The 21744-nt window shown below is 41.7% G+C and overlaps 1 protein-coding gene across 2 annotated transcripts in view; it reads left to right on the top strand.

Moving 5' to 3' along the window:
* The window catches only part of gli1 (GLI family zinc finger 1), a 121205-nt gene that overhangs the window by 77566 nt on the left and 21895 nt on the right, over window positions 1-21744 (top strand). Inside the window, exons 7-12 of one of the 2 annotated variants that reach the window (XM_021609135.2) lie at window positions 11333-11440; window positions 15560-15697; window positions 15970-16119; window positions 18075-18239; window positions 18556-18801; window positions 20625-20943. In XM_021609135.2, the coding sequence (XP_021464810.2) occupies window positions 11333-11440; window positions 15560-15697; window positions 15970-16119; window positions 18075-18239; window positions 18556-18801; window positions 20625-20943 (1126 nt within the window). Of the gene's footprint in view, window positions 1-11332; window positions 11441-13152; window positions 13335-15559; window positions 15698-15969; window positions 16120-18074; window positions 18240-18555; window positions 18802-20624; window positions 20944-21744 lie in introns of those variants that run through there. The other variant, XM_021609136.2, reaches the window with a different exon arrangement.

The following is a 21744-nucleotide window of genomic DNA, read 5'->3' as shown; positions in this document are numbered from 1 at the left end:
GATGGTTATTGACTACAATTTCTTAGATGTCATCAGAGGAATGATTACCTAGCACGCTTGTAAGCCAGTGAGGCAATGTAAAATATCACAAATAGAGCCAGAAGAATAAAATATAGATGTAGGATCTTAATTTGAGCCAGTATGCTACAGCAGGAAAATACATGTGAATTATTATGTGGATTATAATTAATGGACATTTTTGTAGGGGTTGATACATTTTTTGTTACGGCAAATCAAGTCTAAAATTTCAAAGTGGAAATCAATACACTCAAATACGCTACAAGTTTGCATTACCTGCTGAGCGTAAACATTCTCAGCAACAAAAGAGTGATCAAATTATGATCCTACATCTGTACTTGTTGAACATAGCTGTAGCCATCAGTCTTGTGTGTTTTCATGCTCATCACTTACTCACTATTCAGTTTGTCGGGGGACATCAGCGTTAGATATTTTAATTACATTTCTTTAGGGGGTAGATCAGCTTTAATATTGCAGATAGATTGAAGCTTCCATCAATGTAATTACAGTGCCTTGCGAAAGTATTCGGCCCCCTTGAACTTTGCGACCTTTTGCCACATTTCAGGCTTCAAACATAAAGATATAAAACTGTATTTTTTTGTGAAGAATCAACAACAAGTGGGACACAATCATGAAGTGGAACGACATTTATTGGATATTTCAAACTTTTTAAACAAATCAAAAACTGAAAAATTGGGCGTGCAAAATTATTCAGCCCCCTTAAGTTAATACTTTGTAGCGCCACCTTTTGCTGTGATTACAGCTCTAAGTCGCTTGGGGTATGTCTCTATCAGTTTTGCACATCGAGAGACTGAAATGTTTTCCCATTCCTCCTTGCAAAACAGCTCGAGCTCAGTGAGGTTGGATGGAGAGCATTTGTGAACAGCAGTTTTCAGTTCTTTCCACAGATTCTCGATTGGATTCAGGTCTGGACTTTGACTTGGCCATTCTAACACCTGGATATGTTTATTTTTGAACCATTCCATTGTAGATTTTGCTTTATGTTTTGATTCATTGTCTTGTTGGAAGACAAATCTCCGTCCCAGTCTCAGGTCTTTTGCAGACTCCATCAGGGTTTCTTCCAGAATGGTCCTGTATTTGGCTCCATCCATCTTCCCATCAATTTTAACCATCTTCCCTGTCCCTGTTGAAGAAAAGCAGGCCCAAACCATGATGCTGCCACCACCATGCTTGACTGTGGGGATGGTGTGTTCAGGGTGATGAGCTGTGTTGCTTTTACACCAAACATAACGTTTTGCATTGTTGCCAAAAAGTTCAATTTTGGTTTCATCTGACCAGAGCACCTTCTTCCACATGTTTGGTGTGTCTCCCAGGTGGCTTGTGGCAAACTTTAAACAACACTTTTTATGGATATCTTTAATAAATGTCTTTCTTCTTGCCACTCTTCCATAAAGGCCAGATTTGTGCAATATACGACTGATTGTTGTCCTATGGACAGAGTCTCCCACCTCAGCTGTAGATCTCTGCAGTTCATCCAGAGTGGTCATGGGCCTCTTGGCTGCATCTCTGATCAGTCTTCTCCTTGTATGAGCTGAAAGTTTAGAGGGACGGCCAGGTCTTGGTAGATTTGCAGTGGTCTGATACTCCTTCCATTTCAATATTATCGCTTGCACAGTGCTCCTTGGGATGTTTAAAGCTTGGGAAATCTTTTTGTATCCAAATCCGGCTTTAAACTTCTTCACAACAGTATCTCGGACCTGCCTGGTGTGTTCCTTGTTCTTCATGATGCTCTCTGTGCTTTTAACGGACCTCTGAGACTATCACAGTGCAGGTGCATTTATATCGAGACTTGATTACACACAGGTGGATTGTATTTATCATCATTAGTCTTTTAGGTCAACATTGGATCATTCAGAGATCCTCACTGAACTTCTGGAGAGAGTTTGCTGCACTGAAAGTAAAGGGGCTGAATAATTTTGCACGCCCAATTTTTCAGTTTTTGATTTGTTAAAAAAGTTTGAAATATCCAATAAATGTCGTTCCACTTCATGATTGTGTCCCACTTGTTGTTGATTCTTCACAAAAAAATACAGTTTTATATCTTTATGTTTGAAGCCTGAAATGTGGCAAAAGGTCGCAAAGTTCAAGGGGGCCGAATACTTTCGCAAGGCACTGTATCTGCATCATTTCCAATCCTCCGTATTTTTGTTTTGTAAATATATATACACACACACATACGTGTATATATTTTTTTACTATAATTTTTTTAAATAAAAACATTCCTTTAAATTTTCTCCTAACCCTTCCACCCATCCCCTAATTTGAGTAAACTACTGACTGGATAACAACACAGGCTTCTACTTCCAGTTTAGACATACTATAAACATTTTATGAACACAATGAATTTTACAATAGTTATCTTTGTTTGTTTTTAATCCCATCCTTCAGTTAACACAGACAATTGTTTTCCTTCTATTTGCCATTTTTTTTTTCAACTGTGCTGTGATGTTTCACAAAACTTCTGAACCTTTCTATTCTCATAGTTTCTACAGATTGTAAATTAAATTTACATTTTGCTAAAATTATTATTATATTATTGATCGATTGACTAGGACTTTTCAAATCACCCAGCAGTGTTATTTGCAGAGTTAGCTCCAGATAAACGTTGCAATTCTTCAGCCATTCCTGGACCTGCGACCAAAAACAAGCTACACATGAACAGTACCAAAACAATGATCTAATGATTCTGTTTCTTCACAAACAAAATCTGCAGAGCTGGGATGGTTGTATCCCCCCATTTACAGTATATAACATTCTATTGGTTGAAATCATTTTATAATAATTTAAATTCTACGTTTTGAATATGCCGTCATTTTGCGTATCAGTTCATAAACCATTCGCCTTGGAATCGGTAAATCAAAATAATTTCCTAACTATTTTGCAATCTATATGGCATAACTGTACATTTTCTGGTCCTTAAATTAAACTGGTGTACTTTTTTTATTTGTTACAATTTTCTTTAACCATTTTTGCAGTAATGCTATAGTTAGTTGGCTGTAATTTTGGGTAGAGCAGATATTTTTGTTAGCTGCATGTGTGACATAACTCCACCAGTCCTATTTATGATATAATTTACAGAGATTATACCTTTTATTTTACTTTTATTCCAAAAATAATGTTTATTATCTATTACTATACTTGAGTGTCTTTTCTGGTGGATTAAACTGAAATTGCAACCAACTTCCTATGGCTTGTTTTAGTTTATATAAATAGTTTATATAATTTGGAGATTATTTAACTTTTAAATAAGAGGTTTTAATCTGAATGAAGGGAAAAGGGCCATTCTTGACCATGGGGCGAGACATTCTTACTAATCTGCAAGAGAACCAGTTCGGATTTAAGTATAACTTTTTATGATTGAAGCCTTTAGTGAGAGGTCTAATGCTATAATATTTAATAATTTCTACCCTCCAAAATCATATTTATGATATAAATAGGCCTGTTTAATTTGGACTGGCTTGCCATTCCAAATAAAATTTTATATTTTTTTGCGCATAATTATTATTTTTTTAACACACAAAAACAGGTCGCTAGGTGTAGGCAAGGCCATAAGAAACAACTAGAGAGTTAAGGGTGATTGTTCCACAAATACACAGGTATTTTCCTTTTTTTGCTAACTTTCTATTAAAATGTATCATAGTGAGACATTTTTATTTCGGGATATGAATACTGAGTATGTCCACATCACCGTCCGACCTTATTATTTATTGGTAAATCTAAAAGTTATATATTTTTTTAGTGATCCAATATGTAATATAGTACACTTATTATAATTTGGTTGTAATCCAGAGAGCTAAGAAAAAGTTCAATGGTCAATGCAAATAGTCTGGGTATCCATTTGATTAGCTGTTCAGGAGTCTTATGGCTGGGAATAGAAGCTGTTAAGAAGCCTTTTGGACCTAGACTTGGCACCGTTACCGGTTGCCGTGCTGTAGCAGAGAGAACAGTCTATGACTAGGCTGGCATCTTTGGCAATTTTTAGGGCCTTCCTCGGACACTGCCTGGTATAGAGGTCCTGGATGAAAGGAAGCTGGCCCCAGTGATGTACTGGGCCGTATGCACTACCTTCTGTAGTGCCTTGCGGTTGGAGGCCGAGCAGTGCCAGGCGGTGATGCAACCCGTCAGAATGCTCTCGATGGTGCAGCTGTAAAACATTTTGAGGATCTGAGAACCCAATGCAGAATAATTTCAGTCTCCTGAGGGGGAATAGGCATTGTCGTGTCCTCTTCACGACTGTCTTGGTGTGTTTGGACCATGATAGGTTTGTTGGTGACGTGGACACTAGAGCCCCGTCAATGAGAATGGGGACTTGTTCGGCCCACCTTTTCCTGTAGTCCACAATCATCTCCTTTGTCTTGATCACGTTGAGGTAGAGGTTGCTATCCTGGCACCACACTGCCAAGTCTCTGACCTCCTCCCTATAGGCTGTCTCATCCCTGTCGGTGATCAGGCCTACCACTGTTGTGTCATCATTAAACTTAATGTTGCTGGAGTCGTGCTTGGCCAAGCAGTCATGGGTGAACAGCGAGTACAGGAGAGGACTGAGCACGCACCCCTGAGGGGCCCCCGTGTTGAGGATCAGGATGGCAGATGTGTTGTTACCTACCCTTACCACCCGGGGCGGCCTGTCAGGAAGTCCAGGATCCAGTTGGGCATAGCGACTATGGTGGTCTGCTTGAAACATGTTGGTATTACAGACTCGGTCAGGGATAAATTGAAAATGTCAGTGAAGACACTTGCCAGTTGGTCAGCGCATGCTTGGATTCAATCTTAGTCCTGTATTGACGCTTTGCCTGTTTGATGGTTTGTCCGAGGGCATAGAGGGATTTCTTAAAAGCATCAGGGTTAGAGTCCCGCTCCTTGAAAGCAGCAGCTCTACAATTTAGGTCAGTGCGGATGTTACCTATAATCCGTGGTTTCTGTTTGGGGTATGTACATACGGTTGGTTACCTTGGGGACAACGTCATCTATGCACTTATTGATGAAACCAGTGATTGATTTGGTGAACTCCTCAAAGCCATCGAAAGAATCCCGGAACATATTCTAATCTGTGCTAGCAAAAGAATCCTGTAGCTTAGCATCTGCTTCATCTGATCACTTCCATATAGAGCGAGTCACTGGTACTTCTTGCTTTAATTTTTGCTTGTAAGCAGGAATCAAGATGATATAGGTATGGTCAGATTTGCCAAGTGAAGGGCGAGGGAGAGTTTTGTATGCGCCTCTGTGTGTGGAGTAAAGGGGGTCTAGAGTTTTTTTCCTCTTGTTGCACATGTAACATTCTGGTAGAAATTAGGTAAAACATATTTAAGTTTACCTGCATTAAAGTCCCTGTCAACTAGGAGTGCCGCCTCTGGATGAGCATTTTCTTGTTTGCTTATGGCCTTATACAGCTCATTGAGTGCGGTCTTGGTGCCAGCATCGGTTTGTGGTGGTAGATAGACAGCAACGAAAAATATAGATTAACAATCTCTTGGCAAATAGTGTGGACTACAGCTTATTATGAGATACTCTACCTCAGGTGAGTAAAACCTCAAGACTTCCTTAATATTAGATTTCGTGCACCAGCTGTTATTGACAAATAGAGACAGACTGCCACCCCTTGTCTTACCGGAGGCAGCTGTTCTATCTTGCCGATGCACGAAAAACCCAGCCAGCTGTATGTTATCCCTGTCGTCGTTCAGCCACAACTCGGTGAAACATAATATATTACAGTTTTTAATGTCACATTGGTAGGATATTCTTGATCGGAGCTCATCCAGTTCATTATTCAATGATTGCACGTTGGCTAATAGTACGGCAGGTTACCCACTCGGCGTCAGATTCTTACAAGGCACCCAGACCCACGTCCCCTATAGCTCTCTCTCTTCTTCATGCGAATGACAGGGATTTGGGCCTTGCCTGGTGTCCGACTCGTTAGATTTTTTTATTTTTGTCCAGTACGAGATGAGTAATCACTGTTCTGATATCCAGAAGCTCTTTTCGGTCATAAGAAACGGTGGCAGAAACATTATGTACAAAATAAGTTACAAATAACGCAAAAAAACACACAATAGCACAATTGGTTAAGTACCCGTAAAACGGCAGCCATCTCCTCCTGCGCAATTATACATATTTTAATACCTAACATTTTGATGGCCACAATCAATAGATAAACAGTAGAGGACAACCTTGTTTTACTCCTCTTGACGGTTTAATAGTTTCTGAGAAGTAGCCATTATTTACTATTTTCAACCTAGGATTACTATACATAACCCATTGTATGAGAGCTTTACCAAAATTGAAATATACCAGCCATTTATATATAGATTCCAGTTGTACTTCATCAAAAGCCTTTAAGTCAGCTATGAATACAAGGCCTGGTTTTCCAGATTTTTAATATTGTTCTATTGTTTCCAGTACTTGTCTTATATTATCTACAATGTCTCGTCCATGTTAAAAACCTGTCTGATTTGGATGAATAATATCTGCCAAAACCTTTTTAATTCTATGCGGTATGCATTTTGCATCACAACACTGAAGTGGGCCTCCAATTTTAAGGGGCCTCCAATTTTAATGAACTGGGTCTTTATATTTACCACTTGCGTCCTGTTTCAGTATTAATGAAATCAGACCTTCTTGTTGAGTATCTGACAAGCTACCATTTTGATAGGAGTGGTTAAAACATGCTAATAACGGTCCTCTGAGTACATCAAAAAAGGTTTGGTATACCTCAACTGGTATGCCATCCAGCACAGGAGTTTTCCCGGACTTAATAAATCTTCTTCGGGATCCTGTGTCCCTTCCACGGGATGGTTGAGCTAACGTAGGCTAATGCAATTAGCATGAGGTTGTATCTGATATTGGCAGAAAGCTTAAATTCTTGTTAATCTAACTGCACTGTCCAATTTACAGTAGCTATTATAGTGAAATAATACCATATTGTTTGAGAAGATTGCACAATTTTGAATATGAGAAGTTATTAATCAACAAATTTGGCACATTTGGGCAGTCTTGATTAAAAATGTTGAACAGAAATGCAATGGTTCATTGAATCAGTCTAAAACTTTGTGCATACATTGCTGCCATCTAGTGGCCAAAATCTAAATTGCACCTGGGCTGGAATAACACATTATGGCATTTATTTTCTTTGTATTATCTTTTACCAGCTCTATTGTGTTATATTCTCCTACATTCCTTTCACATTTCCACAAACTTCAAAATGTTTCCTTTCAAATGGTACCAAGAATATGCATATCCTTGCTTCAAGGCCTGAGCTACAGGCAGTTAGATTTGGGTATGTCATTTTAGGTATAACATTTTTAAAAAAAAGTCTGGATCCTTAAGAGGCAGATCCTTGAAGGCTTTAATTGCATCAAGAAGTTCCTCCTCTGTAATTTGGCCTTCACATGAGTCTTTCTGCACAGCTGTTAATTTTACATTATTAATAGAAACAAATCCATACAATTAACTTCAGTTAGTGGAGATGGAGGAGACTGGAACATATGCTTAAAGTATTTGCTTCCTCTTTCAAAATATAGTTTGGTGAATCATGGGTGACTCCATTTGTAACAAGTTTCAGTAAATTATTTTTGGAAGCATTTCTATGTTGAAGATTTAAAAAATAATAGTGCATTTTCCCCGTATTCCATCAGGGTTGCTTTATTTTATACAATATAAACTAAGCAAAAAAAGAAAAGATCTTTACAGATCCTCATTGTAAAGGGTTTAAACACTGTTTCCCATGCTTATTCAATGAACCACAAACAATTAATGAACAGACAGTAGGCAATTAAGGTCACAGTTATGAAAACTTAGGACACTAAAAGATACCTTTCTACTGACTCTGAAAAACACCAAAAGAAAGATGCCCAGGGTCCCAGCTCATCTGCGTGAACGTGCCTTAGGCATACTGCAAGGAGGCATGAGGACTGCAGATGTGGCCAAGGCAATAAATTGCAATGTCCGTACTATGAGACGCCTAAGACAGCGCTACAGGGAGACAGGATGGACAGCTGAACGTCCTTGCAGTGGCAGACCACGTGTAACAACACCTGCACAGGATCGGTACATCTGAACATCACACCTGAGGGACAGGTACAGGATGGCAACAACAACTACCCGAGTTACACCAGGAACGCACAATTCCTCCCCATCAGTGCTCAGACTTTTTAATAGGCTGAGAGAGGTTGGATTGAGGGCTTGTGGGCCTGTTGTAAGGCAGGTCCTCACCAGACATCACCGGCAACAACCTCGCCTATGGGCACAAACCCACCATCGCTAGACCAGACAGGACTGGCAAAAGGTGCTCTTCACTGACGAGTCGCAGTTTTGTCTCACCAGGGGTGATGGTCGGATTCGCGTTTATCATCGAAGAAAGGAGCGTTACACCGAGGCCTGTACTCTTGAGAGGGATTAATTTGGAGGTGGAGGGTCCGTCATGGTTTGGGGCGGTGTGTCACAGCATCATTGGACTGAGCTTGTTGTCATTGCAGGCAATCTCAACTGTGCGTTACTGGGAAGACATCCTCCTCCCTCATGTGGTACCATTCCTGCAGGCTCATCCTGACATGACATTCCAGTATGACAATGACACCAGCCATGCTGCTCATTCTGTGCATGATTTCCTGCAAGACAGAAATGGCAGTGTTCTGCCATGGCCAGCGAAGAGCCCGAATCTCAATCACATTGACCACGTCTGGGACCTGTTGGATCGGAGGGTGAGGGCTAGGACCATTTCCCCCAGAAATGTCCGGGAACTTGTAGGTGCCTTGGTGAAGAATGGGGTAACACCTCACAGCAAGAACTGACAAATCTGGTGCAGTCCATGAGGAGAAGCGCTGCAGTACTTATTGCAGCTGGTGGCCACACTAGATACTGACTATTACTTTTGAACCCCCCTCTTTGTTCAGGGACACATTAATCAATTTCTATTAGTCACATGTCTGTGGAACTTGTTCAGTTTAATGTCAGTTGTCTTGTTATGTTCATACAAATATTTACACATGCTATGTTTGCTGAAAATAAACTGATTTGACATTGAGAGGACATTTCTTTGAGTTTATTACACTTGATCTTTCTTGAATAAGTTCCTCCATTTATTTTTCCTCTAACTGTAATGAATGCTCATGGAGGAAATGTGTAGATTCACGCACAGATGTTTATTAAGCCGTCACAGAAGGCAGGAGTCATGGTCACAGGCAGGCAATGGTCAAACACAGGTAGGTAATCAAAAACGAACAATACCTCACAACCATACAAACAGAAAGAACTGAACTAAATAGGGAGCTAATGAGACCAGGTGAGAAACGAACACAGTTGAAATCAATGAACAAAAAATGAAAGACAGGACTAAGTTCCAGAACACAGAGAAACAGGGCTACGTTCAAGAACACAAAGAAAAAGAACACAAGGTTGACTAAGAAAAGGGAAGCAGAACCTTACACTAACTTATTATGTGCCTCTATGGTACTGTTTTTATTGCTATCTATCTGTACTCTTCGTCCTTCTATTTCCTTTTGTTAATATGGACTCTTGACCTAAATTGCTTTTGTTTTAGTATTGAATTGCATGGCCTCTTAAGGCACATTTAAATGTGTCCTATACAATAAAGGGATCTTCTGTACTAATGTAATGTTGGAAAAAGTCAGTTAAAAAATATTCTGTCCTACTTAAAATCATGTTATCATCCAATAGGCTTTGATTACATTTCGAATATCCTCACCCACGTGGAAATTCTGTTAGAGGAATGTAATATGCCAATTATTTTATGGTCCAACTGCATTCTGTCCCCTATCAACATTTTTATATTTTGGTGCCAGCGAGAATGACATAAGAAAGTAGTCAAGACGACTAATTTGATTGAGCTTCCGCCATGTATATCTCACTAGGTCAGGATATTTAAGCCTCCATATATCCACTAGTTCCAATATATCCATGATGTTCATGATTTCCTTAAGTGCATGAAAGTTCGTAGTGTGATTTACTTTACGGTCCATTGAGGTATTTAAAACCCTATTATAATCTCCCACCATAATAATTGAGTCTTGTATTGCTTGTAGGTTTGATAAAGTAGTATATATATATTTCAAAGAAGCATGGATCATCATTATTTGGACTGTATAGATTAATGATCCAAATCTGTTTACGGTCCAATATTTTTTTTTAAATAATCCATCTACCGTGCCAATCTGTTTGGACAATTTGCACATTCTGATCAAAATAGTTGTTAATAAATTGAGTTTCTTTGCCCATGGAAGAATATATATACCCCCTGTCCTTTTTCTACAAAACCTCATCTGAAATTGTTGTTCCCTGTAAACAATAGATATTATACTCCTTCTCTTATCTGCTAAGCCATTACAATTATAACTAGCTATACTTATTTAACAATTTAACATAATGAAAAGTTTCAGTTCTATTTATCATAATATATGTTTGTAAACTTGTTTGTAAACCATTAAAAAGTAACATCACGATTGAGTGTTCATATAGCTGTACCATGGTATTTGCACTGCTAAACACAACCAGTCATGATGTGTTCATCTGATTGTCAAAGAATCACTTCAAAAGATCGCTCCTGTTGGCTACCCGCGCACGTTTGTCCACTCACAAAATAAATCCAAACAGTGCACTGCAATTTGATGAATGGAAAGAGACATCTGTAACAACAAAAAACTGAAATTGTAAAGGCATTCAGCGATTGATGCATCCACTGCTGTACACGCGTCTCGGTCTTGGGCCACTTTTCTCCGCCTTGGCAAAATGTTAATGTTCTCGTCAAACTGCAACACAATTTGGAGGTTATACCGCCCGTTTTCACTGTGTGCTCTTTTTGAAGGACGGCTCTCAGGGGCCCTGGGATCCAGGGGGACAGGGGTGGTCTGCCAGTCACTGGGACGACAACCCAACTTGGTATGGGGAGAAGTTTTAATGGGTGGAATAATGGAGAACAACTGGAGGTTTACTTAGTAGCAAAACAAATATGGACACTCAATCATTATTGTACTTATTAATGGCATGTTTACAAGCATACGGTTAGCAATCCTGCTTATCTTTTGATGTCAGGATATGTGCGCGTCACTCGAACGCAACGTTTGATGGTGAACAAGAATTGGCTCTATATAGTCCTGACCTGTTTCTCTGTGTGTAGCCAAAGACAGAGGTGGTATTGGGCATTGTGATGTTTTACCAGACATTCTAACGTACCAATGTTGTAACTGAGTGCAATCCTGTCTTTGCTTTTGTGTGTGTGTGTGTGTGTGTGTGTGTGTGTGTGTGTGTGTGTGTGTGTGTGTGTGTGTGTGTGTGTGTGTAGCTAAAGACAGAGCCAGTGCTGGGTAGTCTGATGGATGGGATCAACATTAAGAGTCTGGAGGAAAGGTCTGAGGGTGACGTGGCCAGCCCATCCTCTACTGGCACACAGGTAACAGGTTACACTACACACACACACACACATACACACACAACCTCAGGTAACACTACGCTCATTACACACACATAACATACAATAGGTTACACTACACTATCCACAATACACACACAACCAGGGGTGACAGGGTTCAGTTCTTGGGCCGACTCTCTTCTCTGTATACATCAATGATGTCGCTTTTTGCTGCTGTTGAGTCTCTGATCCACCTCTACGCAGACGACACCATTCTGTATACTTCTGGCCCTTCTTTGGACACTGTTAACAACCCTCGAGGCAAGCTTCAATGCCATACAACTCTCCTTCCGTGGCCTCCAATTGCTCTTAAATACAAGTAAAACTAAATGCATGCTCTTCAACCGATCCCTGCCTGCACCTGCCCGCCTGTCCAACATCCCTACTCTGGACGGCTCTGACTTAGAATACGTGGACAACTACAAATACCTAGGTGTCTGGTTAGACTGTAAACTCTCCTTCCAGACCCACATCAAACATATCCAATCCAAAGTTAAATCTAGAATTGGCTTCCTATTTTGCAAACAAAGTATCCTTCACTCATGCTGCCAAACATACCCTTGTAAAACTGACCATCCTACCAATCCTCGACTTTGGCGATGTCATTTACAAAATACCCTACTCAACAAATTGGATGCAGTCTATCACAGTGCCATCCGTTTTGTCACCAAAGCCCCATATACTACCCACCACTGCGACCTGTACGCTCTCGTTGGCTGGCCCTCGCTTCATACTCGTCGCCAAACCCACTGGCTCCATGTCATCTACAAGACCCTGCTAGGTAAAGTCCCCCTTATCTCAGCTATCATAGCATCACCCACCTGTAGCACGCACTCCAGCAGGTATATATCTCTGGTCACCCCCAAAACCAATTATTTCTTTGGCCGCTTCTCCTTCCAGTTCTCTGCTGCCAATGACTGGAACGAACTACACAAATCTCTGAAACTGGAAACACTTATCTCCCTCACTAGCTTTAAGCACCAGCTGTCAGAGCAGCTCACAGATTACTGCACCTGTACATAGCCCACCTATAATTTAGCCCAAACCTATTTCCCTAATGTATTTATTTTGCTCCTTTGCACCCCATTATTTTTATTTCTACTTTGCACATTCTTCCACTGCAAATCTACCATTCCAGTGTTTTACTTGCTATATTGTATTTACTTTGCCACCATGGCCTTTTTTTTGCCTTTACCTCCCTTATCTCACCTCACCTCATTTGCTCACATCGTATATAGACTTGTTTCTACTGTATGATTGACTGTATGTTTGTTTTACTCCATGTGTAACTCTGTGTCGTTGTATGTGTCGAACTGCTTTGCTTTATCATCTTGGCCAGGTCGCAATTGTAAATGAGAACTTGTTCTCAACTTGCCTACCTGGTTAAATAAAAGGTGAAATAAAACAATAAATAAATAAGCCAGTTTGGTATGGTCCGGTATGGTGTCCCAGGAAAATAAATAGTTGGGGTACGTCATACCGGTAAAACGTGAGCCTATCACAATAATTAAAATGTAATGCCAAGAAAACTATAGGCAATTACACCATTATTTAACATTACCACATGTCAGTTGCATTCAAAAATGCAAACTTACTTGAAAACGGGCGGTATACCCTCCAAATTGTGTTGTGGTTCGGTGAGCCGAGACCGAGACACGTGATGCATGAATCGCTGAATGACATTACAACTTCAGGTTTTTTGTTACAGATGTCTCTTTCCATTCATCAATTTGCGGGTGCACAGTTTGGATGCTGGATTTATTTTGTGAGTGGAAAAACGTGCGCGGGTAGCCAACAGGAGCAACCTTTTGAAGTGATTGTTTTGACAATCAGATGAAATTCATCATGACTGGCTGTATTTATGCCACATTAAAAGGTAATGCATGATCAAAGTTACGAAATATTTGTACTTGCCTACTAGGCCCACGGAGATTATACTAAATCAATAGGGATTCTATATGTAATTCTCTGATTGGACCCATAAAATGTTTGAAAATAAATAGTAGGTCCCTTACCGATACAGGCACACCGAGAAACCTGACTGCAGATAGGTACTGTGCTTAGCACAATAGGAGGCTGTTCCTTCTCTTGCTAGAACAAAAGCTATCCCTGCTGTGTACTGACCTGGTACCAACGATCCTGCCGTTTATGCTTGTAGAATCGCAATGCTCGTCAGTGGCCAAGAACTTGACTTTGAGCCAATCAGAGAGCACAAACCTCCATGTGCTGGAGCCGACAGAAGTGACAAGAAAAAGGGACAAAATAGGTCCACATTTCCCAGTGTTATCCACCCCCTTTTCATCTGTATTGTTCTTAATGAAACATATTTTTATCCATTACTCCTTTTACATCTAGCTAAGGAGTTTTGTGTCTGAATAAATATTTTTTTGTTAGGTTCAGTTTGATAATATGCATCTGCTCATTTTGTTAGCTAGCTAAATAGTTAACGTTAGCTTGATAACTGAGCCAGGAAGTCACATACAGTAAATATGAAACTAAGGTGGTAAGTGCAGCACAATGCATACAACACTAACTGCTTGCCTTTACCAAGCTAGCTTTATACCAATAATTGATTTCACTTTCCATTATCCCGTACTGTCAATGCCAGTTCGCTTGCTATCTAATTTTAGCTAAATGGTTAGCACAACATAGCTAGCTACTCCACCGACTCGACAGCTAACAGGCATCTGCTTAATTCAAAAACAAATCCATTGTGATTTAATTATAATGTTGCTACCTACACCAGTTATTTAGTTGTGGTCATCTGGTTAGTGTCAATAAGGGCTTACTACAAATTCTAGCTAGCTAGCAACAACATTAGCGCAGCTTGCCAGTTAGCTTACATTAGCTACAGCAGGCACAAGCCAAACTAGCTACTGCCCCCTTGTGGCTGGGAGTATTTATGCGAAGCAAAAATCAGAGGTAAAACTGATTTCTCTGTGGGTCTGACCCGTAAGAATGAAATCTTCTGCACACAAAACACACACACTTTGAAAAGAAGGTTGACAACATCTGCTCCTCATTCACTCAGCCTATTGAGTCCACTGTCCCACTCGCACAGATCTACCCTACGCCTGGACCTCTTTCTCCCCTCTCTCTCCAGATGAAATCCTGCGACTAGTGAGGTCTGGCCGCCCGAAAACTTGCCCGCTTAGCCCCATCCCGTCTCCCTTCTCCAGACCATCTCCGGAGACCTCACTTTCCTCATCAACTCATCCCTGACCACTGGCTGCATCCCCTCTGACCACAAAATGGCCGCTGCGTGCGACAGTATGTTGCTCCAAAACATATCCATCATGGTTGACCACTCTATGGTGTCCCCCTCCCAGAATGCAAAGAACCTTGTAAACATCAAAGTAGATACTTGCCCTGGCAGGTTTATGCTCTACAACATCCGTAGAGTACGACCCTACCTCACAAAGGAATCGGCGCAGGGCCTAATCCATGCAATTGTCATCTCCCGTCTGGACTACTGCAACTCTGTCTTGGCTGGGCAGTCGAAGCTTTCATCCACTACAAGACCATGGTACTTGCTTATGGAGCAGCAAGCAGCAAACCCTAAACCCAACCTGAGTACTCTGTTCTGCTACCTCTGGTCTCTTGGCCCTCCCACCCCTACCGGAGGGCATCTCCCGCTCAGCCCAGCAATGGTGAAACCAGCTTCCCCCTAATGCTAGGGTAGCTGAGTCTTCCGAAAACATCTGAAACCCTACCTCTTTAAAGAATATCTAAAATTAAGATGAATGCACTAAATGCACTGTTAAGAGTGTCTGCTAAATGACTAAAATGTACATATTTAATGAAGAACATAACACACAGGTAACAGGTTACACTACACACTCAATCACACATGGTAACACTCAATCACAATGTTAAAACATTTTTCTAACAAAATGTGTGAGATTGTCATTGTGAGAGAGAGAGAGAGAGAGAGAGAGCGATTGTGTGTATGCACCTGCATGTGTGTGTGTGCTATGTGTCTCAACAACTGTTTCAACTATGTGTATTTAATGTTGCTCATCTGAGAACTGCCCATGTACTTCCTGTTGTGTTGAACCCTGACTTCTAACCAATGACCCGTGACCATTGACCTCTACCCAGGATCCTCTGATGGGTCTGCTGGAGGGGCGGGAGGATCTGGATAAGGAGGATAAACCGGAACCAGAGGCCATCTATGAGACCAACTGCCACTGGGAGAGCTGCAGCAAGGAGTTTGACACGCAGGAGCAGCTAGTCCACGTGAGTATGGACAGGACAGGAGGCTTTCCTGACTACGTGACTTGGCCTGGATAAACTCGGGGCCCCCGGCACTAGTTAGAGTTTTTCTGGTCAGGTCATGAGGAAAAAGTGTTGGCCTTACATATACACACTGTATGAGAGAAGGGAAAGGAAGGGAACCATTGGTTTGAGTCTGTTTCGAGTCTGTCTCGAGTAGCGAGTCTGTCTCCAACTATGGTCCAAAACACAGGGGTCCGTGTAAATCAACAATAACATTCCTTTGTCTTCAACAGCACATAAACAACGAGCACATTCATGGAGAGAAGAAGGAGTTTGTGTGCCACTGGCAGGAGTGTTCCAGGGAGCAGAGACCTTTCAAGGCCCAGTACATGCTGGTGGTTCACATGCGCAGGCACACAGGAGAGAAACCTCATAAGTGTACTGTGAGTATACTACAGTATCCTGATCGCTCTCTCGCAAACTGAGCTTTGAAATTGATTGTTGAATGAATTCAAATTCAGTTTAGACTCAAATTTCAAATTCATCAAATAATGAATTTCATAAATCAGTTTGAGAGAGAAACACAGTATAGGTAGTATACTCACAGTGCATGTATGTGGCTTTAATCGAAATGTGCTACCCGACAGTGATTACATCAGACCTTGTCTTTCGGTCTACATTACATATTGGTATTTGTACAGTATGTGTGTTTCAGTTTGAGCTGTGTTATAATGTGTTATGTGTGTTTCAGTTTGAGGGCTGTAATAAGATGTGCGTCTATAGTTTCAGTTTGAAGGATATTATACAATGTATTCGGAAAGTGTTCAGACCCCCCCTTGACTTTTCCACATTTTGTTACGTTACAGTCTTATTCTAAAATGGATTAAATAGGGTTTTTCTCCCCCTCATCAATCTCTTTTTTCCTCACACAATACCCAAATAATGACAAAGCAAAACATTATTTTATTTTTTTGCAAATGATTAAAAAATGTAAACTGAAATATCAAATTTACACAAGTATTCAGACTCTTTACTCAGTACTTTGTTGAAGCACCTTTGGCAGCGATTACGGCCTCAAGTCTTCTTGGATATGACGCTACAAAGCTTGGCTCACCTGTATTTGGGGCATTTCTCCCATTCTTCTCTGCATATCCTCTCAAGCTGTGTCAGGTTGGATGGGGAGCGTCGCTGCACAGTTATTTTCAGGTCTATCCAGAGATGTTTGATCGGGTGCTCTGACAAGGCCATTCAAGGACATTCAGAGACTTGTCATTCAGTGACTTGGAAGGTGAACCTTCGCCCTAGTCTGAGATCCTGAGCACTCTGGAGCAGGTTTTCATCAAGGATCTCTGTACTTTGCTCCATTCATCTTTCCCTCGATCCTGATTCGTCTCCCAGTCCCTGCCACCATGCTTCAGTAGGGATGGTGCCAGGTTTCCTTCAGACGTGACGCTTGGCATTCAGGCCAAAGAGTTCGATCTTGGTTTCATCAGACCAGAGAATTTTGTTTTGCATGGTCTGGGAGTCCTTTAGGTGCCTTTTGAAAAACTCCAAGCGGGCTGTCTTTTACTGAGGAGTGGCTTCCGTCTGGCCACTCTACCATAAAGGCTTGATTGGTGGAGTGCTGCAAAGATGGTTGTCCTTCTGGAAGGTTCTCCCATCTCCACAGAGGAACTCTGGAACTCTCTCAGAGTGACCATCGGGTTCTTGGTCACCTCTCTGAACAAGGCCCTTCTCCCTCGACGGCTCTGGTTGGCCAGGCAGCCAGCTCTAGAAAGAGTCTTGGTGGTTTCAAACTTCTTCCGTTTAAGAATACTGGAGGCCACTGTGTTCTTGGAGACCGTCAATGCTGCAGAAATGTTTTGGTACCCTTCCCCAGATCTATGCCTCGACACAATCCTGTCTCGGAGCTCTATGGACAGTTCCTTCGACCTCATGGCTTGGTTTATGCTCTGACATGCACTGTCAACTGTGGGATCTTATATAGGCAGCTTTTCATTTCGTTTTCATTTTGTCATTATGGGGTATTGTGTGTAGATTGATGAGGGGGGGGGAATGATTTAATCTATTTTAGAATAAGGCTGTAACGTAACAAAATGTGGATAAAGGTAAGGGGTCTGAATACTTTCCTAATGTACTGTAAGATTGAGCTGTGTTGTAATGCATTATGTGTGTTTCAGTTTGATGGGTATTATAAGACAATGTTAACCTCTGTTTCAGTTTGTGGGCTGTAATAAGGCCTACTCTTAGTATGGGTCTTGTGTGTTTCAGTTTGAGCTGTGTTGTAATGCATTATGTGTGTTTCAGTTTGATGGGTATTATAAGACGGCCTACTCTTAGTATGGGTCTTGTGTGTTTCAGTTTGAGCTGTGTTATAATGCTTTATGTGTTGTTTCAGTTTGAGGGCTGTAATAAGGCCTACTCTCGCCTGGAGAACCTGAAGACCCACCTGCGGTCTCATACAGGGGAGAAGCCGTATGTCTGTGAACACGAGGGATGCAACAAAGCCTTCTCCAACGCCTCAGACAGAGCCAAGCACCAGAACCGCACACACTCCAACGAGGTACAATCAATCAACCAATCACTCAGTCAATCAATCACACTATCTCCAACTACTGACATCATCACCTGCTTAAAGGGATTGTTCACTCAAATTATAGCTTTAAATGGTTTTATGAATAGCTAGTGAATGATCTATCAGCATCGATTACATTGAAATCTATGATTTATCTCACAGATTTATCTTATGTTTTGACATCATGAGAGACTATTTGAAAGATGGATGGCATAAGAAATAACTTAAAATAGCTACAAATGTCTGACATCTACCTGAATTGTTTCCATGTCCAATCATGTTGTGTCCTCCTGTCCCACTACAGAAGCCGTATGTGTGTAAGATCCCCGGGTGTACGAAACGCTACACAGACCCCAGCTCTCTGCGGAAGCACGTGAAGACAGTCCACGGCCCTGAGGCTCACATCACTAAGAAGCACCGAGGGGACACTGGGCCCCGGCCGCCTGGCTCATCACTGACCCCTGGTGGACAGTCTGGTGAACTGCTGCTGGAGAAAGAGGAGACTAGACACAGGGAGGACTGCAAACTGCTGGCGCCTGAATCTGCTCTGGTGAGTGAGGGAAGGAGAAGACGGCTCATAATAATGGCTGGAACGGAGCAAATGGAATGGCATCAAACACTTCGAAACCATGTTTTTTATGTATTTGATACCATTCCACTCCAGCCATTACCACAACCTTGTTCTCCCCAATTAAGGTGCCACCAACCTCCTGTGATTTAGACTGGAGAGCTGAGAATGAAATCATCTTCTGACTCAACTCCTGCCCTCTGTGCTGTCCAGCTGCTATAGAGTTCTTCCAAATGTTTGAAGCTACATGTACAGTGCCTTGCGAAAGTATTCGGCCCCCTTGAACTTTGCGACCTTTTGCCATATTTCAGGCTTCAAACATAAAGATATAAAACTGTATTTTTTTGTGAAGAATCAACAACAAGTGGGACACAATCATGAAGTGGAACAACATTTATTGGATATTTCAAACTTTTTTAACAAATCAAAAACTGAAAAATTGACCGTGCAAAATTATTCAACCTGTGTGTAATCAAGTCTCCGTATAAATGCACCTGCACTGTGATAGTCTCAGAGGTCCGTTAAAAGCGCAGAGAGCATCATGAAGAACAAGGAACACACCAGGCAGGTCCGAGATACTGTTGTGAAGAAGTTTAAAGCCGGATTTGGATACAAAAAGATTTCCCAAGCTTTAAACATCCCAAGGAGCACTGTGCAAGCGATAATATTGAAATGGAAGGAGTATCAGACCACTGCAAATCTACCAAGACCTGGCCGTCCCTCTAAACTTTCAGCTCATACAAGGAGAAGACTGATCAGAGATGCAGCCAAGAGGCCCATGATCACTCTGGATGAACTGCAGAGATCTAAAGCTGAGGTGGGAGACTCTGTCCATAGGACAACAATCAGTCGTATATTGCACAAATCTGGCCTTTATGGAAGAGTGGCAAGAAGAAAGCCATTTCTTAAAGATATCCATAAAAAGTGTTGTTTAAAGTTTGCCACAAGCCACCTGGGAGACACACCAAACATGTGGAAGAAGGTGCTCTGGTCAGATGAAACCAAAATTGAACTTTTTGGCAACAATGCAAAACGTTATTTTTGGCGTAAAAGCAACACAGCTGAACACACCATCCCCACTGTCAAACATGGTGGTGGCAGCATCATGGTTTGGGCTTGCTTTTCTTCAGCAGGGACAGGGAAGATGGTTAAAATTGATGGGAAGATGGATGGAGCCAAATACAGGACCATTCTGGAAGAAACCCTGATGGAGTCTGCAAAAGACCTGAGACTGGGACGGAGATTTGTCTTCCAACAAGACAATGATCCAAAACATAAAGCAAAATCTACAATGGAATGGTTCAAAAATAAACATATCCAGGTGTTAGAATGGCCAAGTCAAAGTCCAGACCTGAATCCAATCGAGAATCTGTGGAAAGAACTGAAAACTGCTGTTCACAAATGCTCTCCATCCAACCCCACTGAGCTCGAGCTGTTTTGCAAGGAGGAATGGGAAAAAATGTCAGTCTCTCGATGTGCAAAACTGATAGAGACATACCCCAAGCGACTTATAGCTGTAATCGCAGCAAAAGGTGGCGCTACAAAGTATTAACTTAAGGGGGCTGAATAATTTTGCACGCCCAATTTTTCAGTTTTTGATTTGTTAAAAAAGTTTGAAATATCCAATAAATGTCGTTCCACTTCATGATTGTGTCCCACTTGTTGTTGATTCTTCACAAAAAAATACAGTTTTATATCTTTATGTTTGAAGCCTGAAATGTGGCAAAAGGTCGCAAAGTTCAAGGGGGCCGAATACTTTCGCAAGGCACTGTATTAAGCTACATTATCATCTCTCTTTCTTCCAGAAGTCTCAGCCCAGTCCGGGTGGCCAGTCGTCCTGCAGTAGCGAGCGTTCTCCACTGGGGAGCGCGAACAACAACGACAGTGGTGTGGAGATGAACCTGAACGCAGCAGGGAGTCTGGAGGACCTGACCGCTCTGGAGGACGGAGGGGCGGGAGGAGGGGAAGCTGGGGGAAGAGGGCAGGGTATGGCAGGGATGGGGGGCACGTCGTCTCAGGCCCTAAAGAGACTAGAGAACCTGAAGATAGACAAGCTGAAACAGATCAGGAGGCCCACTCCACCCGGACGCTGTGGTAGGAGTAGCAAGCTACCAGCACTCACAGGTTTGTAAAGTCGCTTATATAGATTGAAAAACTATGGTTGAACCAGTGATTTTAAACCTGGTCCTTGTCTATAGAGGACCATTTACCTAAAATCAGACCCGGGAGTAAGATGCTTAGCTTGGATTCAGTAACACAATACTTATGCTTTCCTCTTGAACAACCCTTGAAGAGTACGGCTAACTAAAATGTATGTGTTACCCTTCCAAGGAGCTTGTCATATAAACTACAATGCGAAAAGTACGGTTGACTTCACTCGTAATCATGTCAGCACAGGTAACAGCTGTTTACAGTCTTACTTTAGTTTTTCGTTCTTACTCTTCCCAATTCACTTAAACTGTATTTCTTTATTTCCCATGGGCTTCACCAGAGTACCCCCTAGTGGCTGGAATACAACTGTATTAAGCCCCTTATAACACCCTCCTGCAAAAACGAAATGTTGTCCCAAACATTTCACTGGCCTCAAAACAAACAGAAGATGTAAGTACTGGTCATGAGAACAATGGCGAAAAACTGGCCTAACAGCCATATAACTATCTAGACATGTCCAGCCTGCCTTTATGGGCAAAGACGAAACCCCCACTAAACATTATCACACTGTGATTAGTAAAGGTAAACAAGAAAATATATACACATCAGAACATCTCTAGTTGGTATCCTGATAAGAGCTTGGCAGCCCTAAAGTGTCATAGGTTAGAATGTCTCTGGGCCTCCTCTGCCGGGCTGAACGGCGGGGCAAGGTCATGGGTGACCCCAATGAATCAGTGTCCACTTCATCATGAGCCCTCAGCTGTTTCCATATTT

The sequence above is a fragment of the Oncorhynchus mykiss genome, chromosome 7, assembly GCF_013265735.2.
Source record: "Oncorhynchus mykiss isolate Arlee chromosome 7, USDA_OmykA_1.1, whole genome shotgun sequence".
NCBI classification, from domain to species: domain Eukaryota; kingdom Metazoa; phylum Chordata; class Actinopteri; order Salmoniformes; family Salmonidae; genus Oncorhynchus; species Oncorhynchus mykiss.
Note: the sequence above shows the minus strand (reverse complement) of the source record. Positions and strands in the feature narration are given on the sequence as shown.